At 39.5% G+C, this 14,188-nt stretch overlaps 1 protein-coding gene across 1 annotated transcript in view; it reads left to right on the top strand.

Moving 5' to 3' along the window:
* CNTN1 (contactin 1) overlaps positions 1–14,188 on the top strand; it is a 392,308-nt gene that overhangs the window by 377,381 nt on the left and 739 nt on the right. The window contains exon 25 of the mRNA XM_075551884.1: positions 14,066–14,188. This exon is cut by the window's right edge and continues 739 nt beyond it. Coding sequence (XP_075407999.1) covers positions 14,066–14,142 — 77 coding nt within the window. The 3' untranslated portion in view covers positions 14,143–14,188. The remainder of the gene's footprint in view (positions 1–14,065) is intronic.

Below are 14,188 nucleotides of genomic sequence, written 5' to 3'. Positions count from 1 at the left end.
AAAATAGGGGTTAGATTCAGTCTGTGAAAGGGGAACAGATAGAGGTTGTGGTATTTGTTCCATTTTTCCTTTTTCAGTTTGTCTTGTGCTCAAAGAAGAGATCCTGAAGTCTTGTACTGGTTCACTGTGAAGTGATTAGGATCTTAAAATCTTGCAGACAGGTGTCCAGAGCAAATGATCTCACCCTGCCTGAAGAATCAGAGGAAGAAGGGGAGTCAAGAACCACAGGTGGATAGAGATTGAGCCCCATTGCCCCCGTGAAACAATCGCCACTTTTGCCTGGAGACCAGAATGGGATGGTGCCCAGTTATCATTACTGAGGGTTTTGATCAAAGATTCTATAGAGGAATTCTGATTAAAATGGAGAAAGTAAATAAGGGTTCAAGTAGAAAGATAATGTTTTCAAAATGACAATGGCAACATGTGTACAAGTGTGCTTGATATAATTGATTTAAGGATTGGGATAATATCTGTAAGAGCCCCCCAATAAAATGATTTTTAAAATAAATAGATTAATTAAATAAAAGGGAGAAAATATAGAACAGAATTGCAAATTTTCATGAATTTTAGACAGTCTGTAACCATGAAATTATGAATTCCTGAAGCTATTCCCCTAAGACCATCTTACACCTCAAATAATTTTTTAATCCCTCTAAGTTCTCTTGAAACCAAGTAATAATTTAACATAGCTATTTTTTAAAAGTCTGCCTTGAGTATTTTGACCTTTTAATATCAATCTATATGGAATAAAATTGACAACAGCAACACAGAATATTAGATAGAGCTCTTAGGGAACAGGGAGCTTGTGTTGATGGGTGGGGGGACACAGCTCGGTCAAGGTGAGACATAGCACTTTTCTAAAGGAATCATTGGTCTCAACCTTCTTTCTATATCGTGTAACATTTCTTGCAATACTTAGAATTAAGACTGAGCAATTAGGAGTCACGGCAGACAAATCGGTGTGTTCTTATCCTCAGTGAGCATCTCACGATCCTTTCTGCATGAAATACAGTTTAAAGAGCCATGACGATCTAAGACTCAAATAATGAGAAGAAAGGGGAAATAAAATCTCCAGTAAATGTATAATAGAATGATTTAAAGAAGAATGGCATTGCTGGTTAAAAAACACTGATGTTGAAGGAATTCTAATTTCCATTCACTGTGTGGGAATTTGATGTGTTCAATATAAACAAAATGGTTTCTTAAAGAATCTCCCAGAATTCCTGGTGGTTAGCAAAGGGTAACTACTCTGTTGATTTTATAAATAAACATCTTGCCGAAGTGATGAAAGCTAATCTCCGTATTCACTTTTTTTAACCTAAAATAACTTTAAGAGTTCAGAGTTTAATGCCATGGACTATGACTTAGAAGAAAACTCTGGAATAAATGACAAGTCTAAAACACAGAGGAGCAGGTCAAAGAAACTACATGCAGCTGCAGTCCAAAGTAATGGAATTGTTTTGTACTTTGGATGAGTGGCTGAACAAGCAGTCCATTAGAAATTATTTAGGTCAGTCGCTGATTGAGTTCTAGCCAGTCCTTCCTATACATTTCAGACAGTTATTGAAACAACTTAGAAATTAGTTCTCCTGGGGAAGCACAAAAAGAAGATTCAGCTGCTGGTAATCATCCTAGTCCTCGCAGGGATTCAAAGGATTTGGAGACAGCAATTTAATCCAGTGATAGATAATGCTTAATCCTGCAGTCAGGCCCCTGAGGTCGAACAATTTGATTCAGCTTCTTATTAGGAAGGAAAATCTTAAGCACTGCCTCGAACAGGTGAGTCACTCCTTTTTCATAGCCTCAAGCCAAAGTTGAGTTAAGAAATACCAAATGGGACTTGTGCCCTGTTTTCCCCTGGGAAAACTTCCACGGTGTCCCTGAATCACCACACAAGACTCAGAGGAGAAAAAGACACTTGGCTGATGTGGTTGTGGAGGTGTGCAGTTGTGAGATTCTGGTGATAATTTCAATTAATTTAACGAAGTCAGGGTGGTTTGCTGCATTCTCAAACATGTTGTGATATATTCACAAAGCCGCCTAGGATAGAGAAAAATAACACTAGGCTCAGAATCATAGTGGGTTCGATTTTTAATTTTGTCTTGTTCTAAAAAACAAAACAACAAAATCCATGGCCATATAGTGGATTCTGACTCGTAGTGACCCTATAGTAGAACCCCATCATAGTTTCCAAGGCTGGAGTCGCTGTGGATGCACACTGCCATGCCTTTCTTCCCTGGAGCAGCAGCTGGGTATGGAACATAGTGTGGTTAGCTGAGGCGCTCCTCAACAATTGTGACAGCAGGGCTGCGTTTGCCCTGAAATCGGTGTGCAAGTCAGAGTCTTGGACTTCTGTCTGCAAATGAATATAATGATACTCATTTAAAATAGATATTATAAGAATTCAATAAAATATAACAGCTTTCAAAATGTACAACTCAGAATGATGGTAAGAATGATCTTTTAGATGGACTTCTTTTGTTTCAACACATTTATGCTTAAGGATAACTGATTCTTGGGCCAGAATAGATGATTGATAAAATCAAAATACACTGTCATCAAATAAATTCTGACTCCTAGCTATCTTATTAGGTCAAAGTAGAAATATCCCTTTGAGCTTCCTGTAGCTTTTAACTGGAGTAGAAAGACTCATCTTCTTCTGGGGACCAGCTCGTAGATTTGAACTGCTAACCTTGCAGTTCACAGCCCAGCAAATAAGCTATTCCAGGGCTCTTCAGACAATTAATACAAATAATAATATACCCATTCATCAGCTACTTATTGATGATGTGTCATGGGCCAGGTTATATTTTTTAAAAGCAAGAATTAAGAAATTGAAAAAAATCCTTCAGTATTCTCGTATCTTCAGCCTCATAATTTTGGAAATTTGGAATTTCCTCCAATGTTGGTTGAAAGCTTAATTTCTTTTTTTTAATCATTTTATTGGGGGTTCATACAACTCTCATCACATTCTATACATCCATCCATTGTGTCAAGCACATTTGTACATTTGTTGCCCTCATCATTCTCAAAACATTTGCTTTCTACTTGAGCCCTTGGTATCAGCTCATTTTCCTCTCCCTCCCTGCTCTCCTGCCCTCATGAACCCTTAATAATTTATAAATTATTATTATTTCTTATAGAAACTCAGATAAAATTTAAAATTTGGAATGAATCTAAAGCTACACCTTGATAAAACCAGATATGTAAAATGAGAATCACCCCAGGTCTACTAGCCAATACCCACTGCCTAATTAAAAGTTAACTATCCTTGCTGTTCCATGAAAACCAATGGGAGAAAGGCAGGTTGAGACCCAATCCAGAAACCAAACTCACAGCCATCAAGGTGATTTTGACTTATGGCAACTACAAGATTGTAAATCTATATGGGAGTAGAAAGCCTCATCTTTCTCCCACAGAGCAGTTAGTGGTCTCAAACTGCTGACTTTGAGGGTTAACAGTCCAGCAGTTAACTCACCAGGGCTCCTTAGGGTAAGGACAAGTGAGAGAATATTTTAATGTTTGTTTTTATGACTACATAAAAACAGAGAGGTCATCCAAATCCTGATTTCTCTAGCCCCGATCAAGGTTGAGAAAGATGGCTCCTGGTGGTAATTTTGTCTATTTCACCAGGCTCTTTAGCCATGGAAGAAGGCTTTGTCTGACAGCTATTTCCAAGTCGAGTGCAAATAATATATAAAAATATAGTTGGGTTGTTTGGGAACAAATCACAAGAACTTTAATGCTTTATCTGAAAGATTTTGTATAAGTTAGGGAAATCAACTAAAATCCATTGGTCATGTGTGTCATGTACTCTCGATAGGACAGCACACAGATGCCACAGCCTGTAGTTCTTCTACCCACTGCTCCACTCCATGTTCTCGTGTTCTCACTAAATATTCACTAAAGTTAGCTGCTGTTCTGTTGGTTCCACCTTGCTGCAATCGGGTGCGTGTCAGAGGAGAGCGGCGCTCCTTAGAATTTCCCGTGGTTGAGAGTTTAGAAGCAGATTTCCAGGCCTCCGCTCTAAGGCACCTAGGAGTGGACTTGAATCTTCCAACTCTGATTAGCAGATGAGTGTGTTAACCATATGCTGCTCTTAGGGCTTCAAATACTAAGCAAATATCTTTTTAAAAGTTATTTGTTTTTTAATTCACAAACTAAATTTTGTCATTGGAATTGATGGAAGGGGGTTCCCCATGCATTTTATTAAATACGTTTCAGTTTGTTTCCCCCCCCCCCCACTTAATTCTTATCTGTACCCTACTAGGTAAGGGTCATGCTTAAGTATTCACATACAATTCTCTCTCACCTGCAGTCACATGCGTTTATGAAAATGTCACCTTGCATCTCTGAAAAAAATAAGCCAATTTGTTAAACCTTCCTTGTTATGGTCTCAATATGCCTAAAATAACATCAAATTTTGGTTTCTAGAGCACGTGCTGGTTGTCCAGTAGGCAGTTAGAAGGCAGTTTATTAGCCAGCTCTCTATTAAAAATGTGTAGTCTATATTCAAAGAAGTAAAGCATCCTGGAATTCTCTGACAGAGAAAGCGCCAGAATCAACAGCAAGAAACAAGTACAACTTCCAGGGAAGCAGCCAGAAACCATGTGCTCTTGCCAAAAAAAAATCTATTTTGCTTGGCATACGCCTTGTTAATTGTCAAACAAGTAGGCGCAGCAAGATTAGTGGGTTTCACGACGTTGAAAAACCACCAAAGCCCCTAGTACTTATATAATCAAGCTTTTAATGTATAGCTATAAACTAATATCAACTCTGATTACCCTAAATATGGGAACTATAACAGATATGTTTGCAAATTTCATGGTTTAATGGTTGATATTCTCAAGCACATTATGGTTTGCTTAGAATCATAGGTTCATGGTCATAGCAGAAATTTTAGGGCTTATAACAGTCAGCCGAGCCCTATGATCTTACAGAAGGGAAATTCACATCCCAGAGAAGTTAAAGCAAGGAGATGACACCAACATTAGAACCACATCTTGATCCAGACTTTCCGATTGGGCCAAACTTAAACAGCTAGATGGTGTGGCATTGGGAGTCCTCTTGGAGCCCTCCCCACTCAGCACTGTGCTGTCTCAAAGACGCATAGATCACATTAGCCCTAAACTGACGCACACAGTCCTTAAATTAAAATAGCCGTCTCAAGACAAAACAATGCAGAACAATCCTGCTGTCTGTCTAAAATCCAATCCATTTTATTTTCTGTTTTCTCTTTTGTTTTCTGTTCTAGAGATTTTTGAAGCCAACTGGGGATAAATACCATGGCTTTATTTTCTCAGTCAGGAAGTGACGATGTATAATAATTAATTTCAAATTGAAAACCACCTTAGCAGTTTCCCCAAGAGAGTGTCTTGGAGTAAACCCAACCCAATCTCTTGTCCTCTTTTCAAGTACAAAGATAGCTCCTGCGCTTCTTCATAAGAAGTAAGCCACTTATTAAAATAACAGTTTGGCTTTGATCTAAAGAAAATCTTAACTTTGATTTCACTAAATTATAATTTTAGTTTCAATTACCAACCAAGTTAAACTCCTCTGGTTTCTCAGTGCCCCGTCTGCACTCTGCTCTGCACCTTCCCGGTTGCTCAGGTGGAGGAAGACTGCAGGTGCGGTACCACTGGGGGCAAGGGGCGTTACGGAAGGGAGAAACGTGCAAGAAGGAAGACAATGGAAGACGCATTCTCAAAAAGGAATCCACCAATGGTTTTTTTCTCAGACATTTGTAAAACTCAACCATCTAGAAGTAGATTTTAAAACACTTGTATTTTCCTCAGTTGCCCTCGTATAAACTTATGAAGTGAACAGCCTCAAGCAATAGAGAAAATGGAGGAAAGGTGCAGGAGGAGAACTAGAGAGATTATATAAATAGCTCAGGTGAGCAATTGAAGATAGAACTGGTGATATACTCCTTGTCAAGATGTAAATTCTCCTTCGGTAGGGGGTTCCAGGGTCTCTGGGGCCCAGTGGTTATTCACTGGGCTGCTAACCACAAGGTCAGCAGTTTGAAACCACCAGCCACTCCTCTGGAGAAAGATGAAGCTTTCTCCTTCTGTAAAGAGTGACAGTCTTGGAGACCCTCAGTTTTACTCGGTCCTATTGGGTCACCATAAAACAAATGTACAAATGTGCTTGACATGATGGATGGATGGATTGTGATAAGATTTGTACAAGCCCTGTGTTAGACAGGGTTTTCTAGAGAAACAAAGCCAGGACACTAATAATTTTATATATATTTAGATAGAGAGATAGATAACAGCTAATTAATCTATAAAGCAGTACAAATGGCTCAGTGCAACTCACTTCTGTGAGACAGCCAGTGCACTGGCAGTCCTTCAAGTTTTGAGGGCCACCAGGTAGTCCTCCATGGAGCAATTCAGGCTATCTAGTCACAGCAAGCCAGGTCACCAACAGTCAGCCAGATAACAGGGTCCAACAGTCCCCAGCTCAAGAGATATACCTTCCAATAGCGTGGTGAAGCAAGACTCGAAGGAAACTCAAGTTATAGTGACACAATCCACGGGTTAGTTGTCCCACAGTTAGTGTAGCTTGTAAATGGAGGCACAAAAAGAGCAAGACAGCCACACACTGGTCTGATGATCAAAGAGCAAGCGACAAGAGAGGCGAGGCTCACTGAGCCATTTATCTCTCCACCCTTCAACCAATCTCACATGTGTTCATTGGCCATGTTGGCACAACTAACCTACTTATCACAAGCCCCTAATACAATGCTTTTTAAAAAGAAAATAAATAAATAACCCAGAATCAACTCAGTTGCAGTGAGTTTCTATAGAGTTATAAACTAGACAAATGAGACTCACAATTGCAAGTGGCACAATCTCTGCCCATCCAGAATTACACTTCTGGTGAAGAAGAAAGACAAAATTAAGTTATGGTTGACTGTGAAAACTATAAAGAACCCTGGTAGCTCATTGGCTACACTGCTCTGCTGCATACTAAACTCTCCACAGTTTGAACTCATTAGTAACTGCACAGCAGTAGATAGGTCAACCCACATTGGTGAAGATGTACCCTTTGGGAACCCCATAGGGCAGCTCTACTCTATCCTGGGGATTGCTAAGAGTAAGAATTCACTCAATGATCATTTTTTGTTTGTTTTGTTTTTATTTATGGAAAATATATCAATAGAATGTGTACAATTCGATTATACCAAAAAAATGGCAAATCTGAAATGATGGAATGTCAGGAAAGACTTTGTGGAGCAGAGCTGAGGGGGCAGGACTTTGAAAGTCAAATAAGTGTTGAGCAAAAGGAGAAATTATATTTTAGAAAGAGAAATTCCAAAAACCAAGCCCACTGCTACTGACTAGATTTTGACCCTTGGTGACCGTGGGTTGCAGAGACAGTAAATCTTTATGAGAGTCAATAGCCTAATTGCTCTCCCACAGTAACACACATCAGTGTATTTAGGGATACACACAGAACAGTTTCCAAAAAGTGGGGAAATTCACAAAATAATTTATTCAATGAACTTAAATAAGTATTTATTGAACAGTAAAATAAGTGCCTAGTCTTCCTGGCATTATTTTGGGAAATAAAAAATGAAAAACTTTTCATTCTATGCCATTATAGCTCTGAAGAGATACCCGTGTAACTTGTATAGCTATAAGAACTATTCCATGCTATTAGTAGGTAATATACTTGGGAGAGACATAACAGAAAAGTTATATTTGTCCAGTATTAATGACAGAATATCATAGGAAAAGGGAATCATTTATGGTATAAAAATACAATGTGATTGTAGAAGTGTCTGTAGACCTGTACATCTGAGATGCGGGTTGTGTGCGGGGCACCTGCTTTATGTTAGTGTTTTGCTTTGTTCTCTTATCCAACTATGCTCCAGAAATTATAGTACTGCTGTGTAGCAACAGGTTGCATCATCAAATGTAGTGTGAATTGTTAGCATTTACTAAGAGTTTCCATCTAGTTAGGCATTTTCTCAATACTTTCCTTAAAGTACCAATTTCCTGCCTCCCCAACCCCAACCCCCCAGGAACCCTTTATTTGTTTGTTTGTTTTGCCATATCTTACACCATCCAATATATCCATTTACATACAATTCTGTTGTTCACTCCACTAGAGTGGGGTTATACAGTCATCAATATTATGAGCTCCTACTCCCTCCTCCCACACCCCTCTCTTCCCATAGCTTCAGGGAACCATTACTCCTGTTACTGTTTCTGAAGAGTTATCTATCTTGGCTTTCATGTATTGAAATATCTTTATTATACAAATGAACATACATGTAAGTCTAACATGATTAATAGAGTAAAACAAATAGAAACCATACGAGTAAGGGAAGGAAATATTCAAGAACTAGAGGAGAGTTCTGTGCTCCAGCATACCCTGGATTTATCGTCCTTTCCATATGACCCTTCTGAGAGGGACTATCTCACAGGTGGGTTTTGAGTCTCTACTACTTCCTCTCTACCTCACATCAATGTAGTTGCTTGTTTTAAACTTCTGATACATATTCTTGTCGACACCTCATGATTGCACAGGGTGGTATGCTTCTTCCACTAGGAATTTGTTGCTTCCCTGACAGATGGCCAGTTGTTTGACTACAAGCTTTAAAGACCCCCAGTTCTCTACCTCTTAACAGCTTTCTTCACCACGTTTGAGCATGCACCCATATCGTTGTCAATGATTGTGTTGTGAAGGTGAATATTATCCAATGCGACATTATTAGAACAAACTGTTCTTGAATTTAGGTAAGATTTGAGTAGAGGCCTAAAGTCCATCTGTTTCCTTGCTGTAGTTACATAAACGTATATAAACAAATATGCCTATATTTATATATTTACATAGAATTATATCTATACAGATATACCTATATTTTCCCTTTCTTCATCTTTCCTCTTTTTCTCTTCTTTTCTCCTGCGCCACTATCATGTTTACCCATTGTTCACCTCAGTAATTCCTCTCAGATATAATCCAATTGATCAAACATAACCAGAGCAGCTATACCTAACCTTATTGACTCACTGTCACCTCCTCCCCTCCCACTCCCCCTTACAATCACCTATCCTGCCTATCTTGTGTAGATAAGCAACACACACACATACACACACGCAATACAAGTAGCCCCAAGTCTAACAGGAATCCTGAAACAGAGCAGATAAACATCTCTCTGTTAAATAGGTGAGAAGGACATATTATCATCCATCAGTCCAGTCCCCATTTTGTTCAGGGTTCCATAATCCAAGACCCGCTTACCTAACCACATGTACACCCTTTCTGTCTTCCGCATTCCTGTCTAAAAGTCCCCATTGCTATTCCTGTGGTCAGGGATGGAGTGATCAACTAGCATAGCCACAGCCCAAATTCCAGAGGTTAGGGACAAAGTCTTGAACCAGTTCATTCAGGCTTCACCCCCCTGCTGCGAATTTGTATTTCCACCCCTTAGGTACTGAAAAGGAATGTGCAGTTTACCTAGAACTCCCTGCAGTCCCTACAGATACTCTAATGATTCTAAGGTACACAAGACCTGAGACACCAAGTAAAGAAACCCAAGAGAAACAGAGGAATTGCCCTTCACAAAGTGAGAGGAAAATGAGCTATTGGTAATGTCTGAGTTCCGGCTGAAGAATTCTGAGCAGGGCCTAAGGGCAGCAGTACTCCATCTGGATTGCTTGCTATTTGTTGCATTAGAGGGACATTCTAAATAGCTTAGTTGTGGAAGGCTACACTTTGCAGTGAGTGTCCTAGTTGATTTCTGACCACTAGCCAGTAGTGTAGCAACTTTGCCCTCAGACAGAGTAGACTTGAATGTAGAGAACAACTCCCCAGCCAAATCTGGGTGGTGCAGTCTTGCCCTCAGGTAACTTGCTTGGGCAGCTCCTTCATGATTCATAAATGTAAGCGATCAAAAGATTGAAACGCTGCAGCTGTGACTCAGGACCACATGGCTCTGAATCCTACAGTGGCCACCACATATCCATAGAGTCAAAGCCCCAGGAAAACGCTCTATATTACTAAAATTTGGGCACACATCACAACACAAAAGAAAACAACAATAATAACAAAATAAAACAGAAACATCTCAATTAAGAAGAAGGCATAAAATATTACAAACTAGAATACATTTACTAATGGATCAAAAGGGAGAAATGATAACATATTAAATTATAACCTAACTACATCTGCGATGAAGCCCTGTAATATGATATCTAGGGTCCATCCTGAAATTGTTGACAGTATATAAATTTTAAGAGTTATAAACACAAAAAGTGATATGAAGAGGAGAAAATTCTAATCAACACAGCATGATCAGCAATGCCAAATAGTAGCAACTTGTATTAATAACTGTATGTCCACTTTTCAGCATTAGGAATGTGGTGCATATTAAAAACTTAGTAGAGTTATTCTCTACTTATTATACAACCTGCTCTTGATTAAATGGTAATTCTCCATATGTATCTCACTGTAACAGGAATACTCTCCTATAAGAAAGTAATATATCTGGGAAATTTGGGTTTTAAAAAAATTAATCTGATAGAAGAGGCACATAGTACTCTAAATTGGCTTTACATTTTTTCATCTAGGATCAGATGTTTCACAGGATTAATGATTTGTTCATGTTTGGGAATCAGCAATGGAGAGAAAAGTATAAAATATATTTATAATACCACATAAAAATACTGATATTCAGCTTCCTAGCAATATTATGATACACATTGTGTTGGATAGAAAACCTATATATATTGAAAAAATCCTCAAAGATATAAGAGTTCCATAGTTAAAATGTTTTTAAATAGTATTTCAGTCAGGTCTCTAATTTGTGCTTGGAATGTAGAAGAAGACAGAAGATGAAGCCCACAATTACATAAGCTCGATCCATTAGAGAAATTAAATATAACACACATAAACATGAAGAGTTTGTTTTAAATAAATCAGATATCCTGAAGTTGAAGCCACAAATTATGAAATTGTATTTGGTTTTCATACTAACACCAAGACTTCGAGACGGCATTCACAATTGGCGAAGCTTCTTTCTGTGGCCATAGGTTTTTCTTTGCCAACCCACACATTCAGGCAAGTACACGACTGTGCCCGTCACTGATGTAAGTTGTGGGCGATGGACTGCGCACTGCTCGCACTCAGGAAAGCCACGGTCTTCAGGACAGACCACCTAAATGGGGTCAAACCTTGAGATCGAATGTGAAACTGTGTGATTGAGGGCCGTTACTGATCATGTTATTGGAGCAGATGAGCCGGTGGACTGTGGCATATTTTTAATATATCTGTGTAGGGGATAAAAATAAACTATAAAAATACAACAAAACATTTGAACCAGCGTAGATGGCAGCCTGCCTCCTTGCTCGGACCCATGAAGTTCACTGTAAAGGGTTTCTAGAATTGGTCTTTTTCGACAGTTGACTGTCAGACAATGACAAAGATGTGGAAGCGCTGCTTTTCTAACCCAGCAAATCTGAGTTCGAATCTTGCCTCTGCTTTCTCTTGGCCATGAATTGAGCAAGTCGTTTTACCTGAATCCAAATTATAGAGCCCATAAAATCCATAAAAGCGATGGGTGGAATAAAACAGCCTGTAGGCTGTGGCATGTTTTAAATACATCTATGAAAAAAAACTATAAAAATACAACAATAGCAAATCGTATTCGAAACAGTTTAGGTGGTTACCTGTCCTTTCCCATCAGCAAGGATTGCCCTTCCCTTAAGTGTAAGCGGCATCGGCTGTAGGCGTTATCAGAAGCATTGTCACTGTCATTGACTGTGTTATGTTGCACCATCTGCATTGATGAGATTACAAGCAGCGACTTGAGGGTCAGTTAATTGCCCTTACTTTTTGGACATCACTTTTGGCCCTTGCTGACTTTCTCTGGTCTATGGAGTGTAGTGTTTATGTCTAGGAATGATGTTCCTCTTATGTGTTCCATGCCGTGTTAAAATCTGCTACCGGGGCGATAGTAGCAGATGGCCACGCAGGTCACTAGAATAATTGCCCACCTTATAGGGAACATGGATGTGTTCTTCATCAGAGATTCAGCAGAAGTAGCCTAACAAGCCAGATTCCAGAATATAAGAAGAGTCTTCTCAAAAAACAAATGCTTTGGGGCATTTTATGATGGTTTTTAAAGAATGAACTATTAAAATTGACAGAATCCCATTTAGTCACAAACTGTTTACTATATGTTTTACCCCTCACTCATTACAACAGTGCATTTATTGAAGATAAATACATGTCTGATACATGTGAAGAATGGAAAGGAAAGTACACCTGTAGGTCCCACTTTTCAACCCTTTCCCAATCTAGAATGCAGATCCATACTCTTTCTTTACCATGGGAGTGTGCTTCCTTGGAGGTAGCCCTCAAGATGCAACATAAATTCACAGTGTGATGTTACTCTTACATCTAGTCTAGAGCTCAGAGAAATTTCCTTTATTGAATGTTATTCAATATTATTAAACACTCATTCATGAAGTCATTGTATAAAAGCACCAGGTTGGCTGTCTTAAAGCCATTGGGATAAGAAATTGTGTAAGATATGGTGAAGAAAGCTGATGGTGTCTGGCTATCAAAATATATAACATCTGGGGTCTTAAAGGCTTGAAGATAAACAAGCGGCCATCTAGCTCAGAAGCAACAAAGCCCACATGGAAGAACACACCAGCTTGTGTGATCATGTGGTTCCAAAGGGATCAGTTATCAGGCATCAAAGAACAAAAAATCACATCTTTGGGTGCACATTCAATGATACAATCGCTGAGGACAAACGGGTGCATAAGCAAATGTAGTCCATCAAAAGAGATAGCGTCTGGGGACTTAAAGACTTGAAGGTAAACAAGCAGCCATCTAGCTCAGAAGCAACAAAGCCCGCATGGAAGAAGCACACCAGCCTGTGTGATCATGAGGTGTCAAAGGGATCAGGTATAAGGCATCATCAGAAAAAAAAAATCTTACCATAGTGAATTAAGGGGGAAGTGCAGTGTGGAGACCCAAAGCCCATTTGTCTGCCACTGGAGATCCCCTTGCAGAGGGATCTAGGGGAGGAGATGAGTCAGTCAGGGTGCAATGTAGCACCGATGAAGAATACAGCTTTCCTCCAGTTCTGAAATGCTTCATTCCCCCCTCGCCCCCCCCCACCTACTATCATGATTCGAATTCTATCTTGCAAGTCTGGATAGAGCAGAGGATGTACACTGGTGAAGATAGGAGCTGGAGGCACAGGGAATCCAGGGTGGATGATACCTTCAGGGCCAGGGGTGTGAGTGGCGATACTGGGAGGGTAGAGGGTGAGTGGGATGGAAAGAGGGAACCGATTACAAGGATCTACATGTGACCTTCTCCCTGGGGGATTTGACAACAGAAAAGGGGGTGAAGGGAGACATTGGACAGGGTAAGATATGACAAAATAATAATTTATAAATTATCAAGGATTCATGAAGGAGGTGGGGAAAGGGGAGGGAGGGGAAAAATGAGGACCTGATGCCAGGGGCTTAAGTAGAGAGCAAATGTTTTGAGAATAATGAGGGCAATGAACGTACAAAAAATGCTTTACACAATTGATGTATGTATGGATTGTGATCAGAGTTGTATGAGTCCCTAATAAAATCTTTATAAATAAATAAATACAAATAAAGGTATTGCATTCTGAAAGAAAAAAAAAACATCTGTCCCGTCCTCCCATGATATCATTGTCTCTGGTAACTATTCTTACTGCATTCCTTTCTAATTTTATTTTTATTTTTAAAAGCTTACATGTGGTTTCTACTCATTTATCAACTTCCAAACATTGACCTTTTGCTTCTGCTGGGAATTTCGAACGGCTGGACCATAGGGGGCAGTACAAATATTTGTTTGCCTATCTACCAGCTTAAATGTAGAAACAGGTTCAGTGAATTGTCCACAGGCTCACACTCAAGCATTTAAAAAAAGTGTTAATGAATAAAATGAAGCATCTGGTGTTCAGGACTGCACCATCTGGATTGCCCAAATCAAACTAAAAGTGCCAGTGACCGTTGCCCATGGAATGATACACACACACTTTTGGTTTGCCTTACAGGTGCATCCACTCTGACACAGAGCCTTCTGGGCTTCCTGCTGCCTGCGCTTGGCATGCTGGTCTACCTGGAATTCTGAATGTGGTGTGATGGCTGCTGTTCCCAACCCAGCTCAGCGAGCACCC

Source organism: Tenrec ecaudatus, chromosome 6, assembly GCF_050624435.1.
Source record: "Tenrec ecaudatus isolate mTenEca1 chromosome 6, mTenEca1.hap1, whole genome shotgun sequence".
Lineage (NCBI taxonomy): Eukaryota > Metazoa > Chordata > Mammalia > Afrosoricida > Tenrecidae > Tenrec > Tenrec ecaudatus.
Note: the sequence above shows the minus strand (reverse complement) of the source record. Positions and strands in the feature narration are given on the sequence as shown.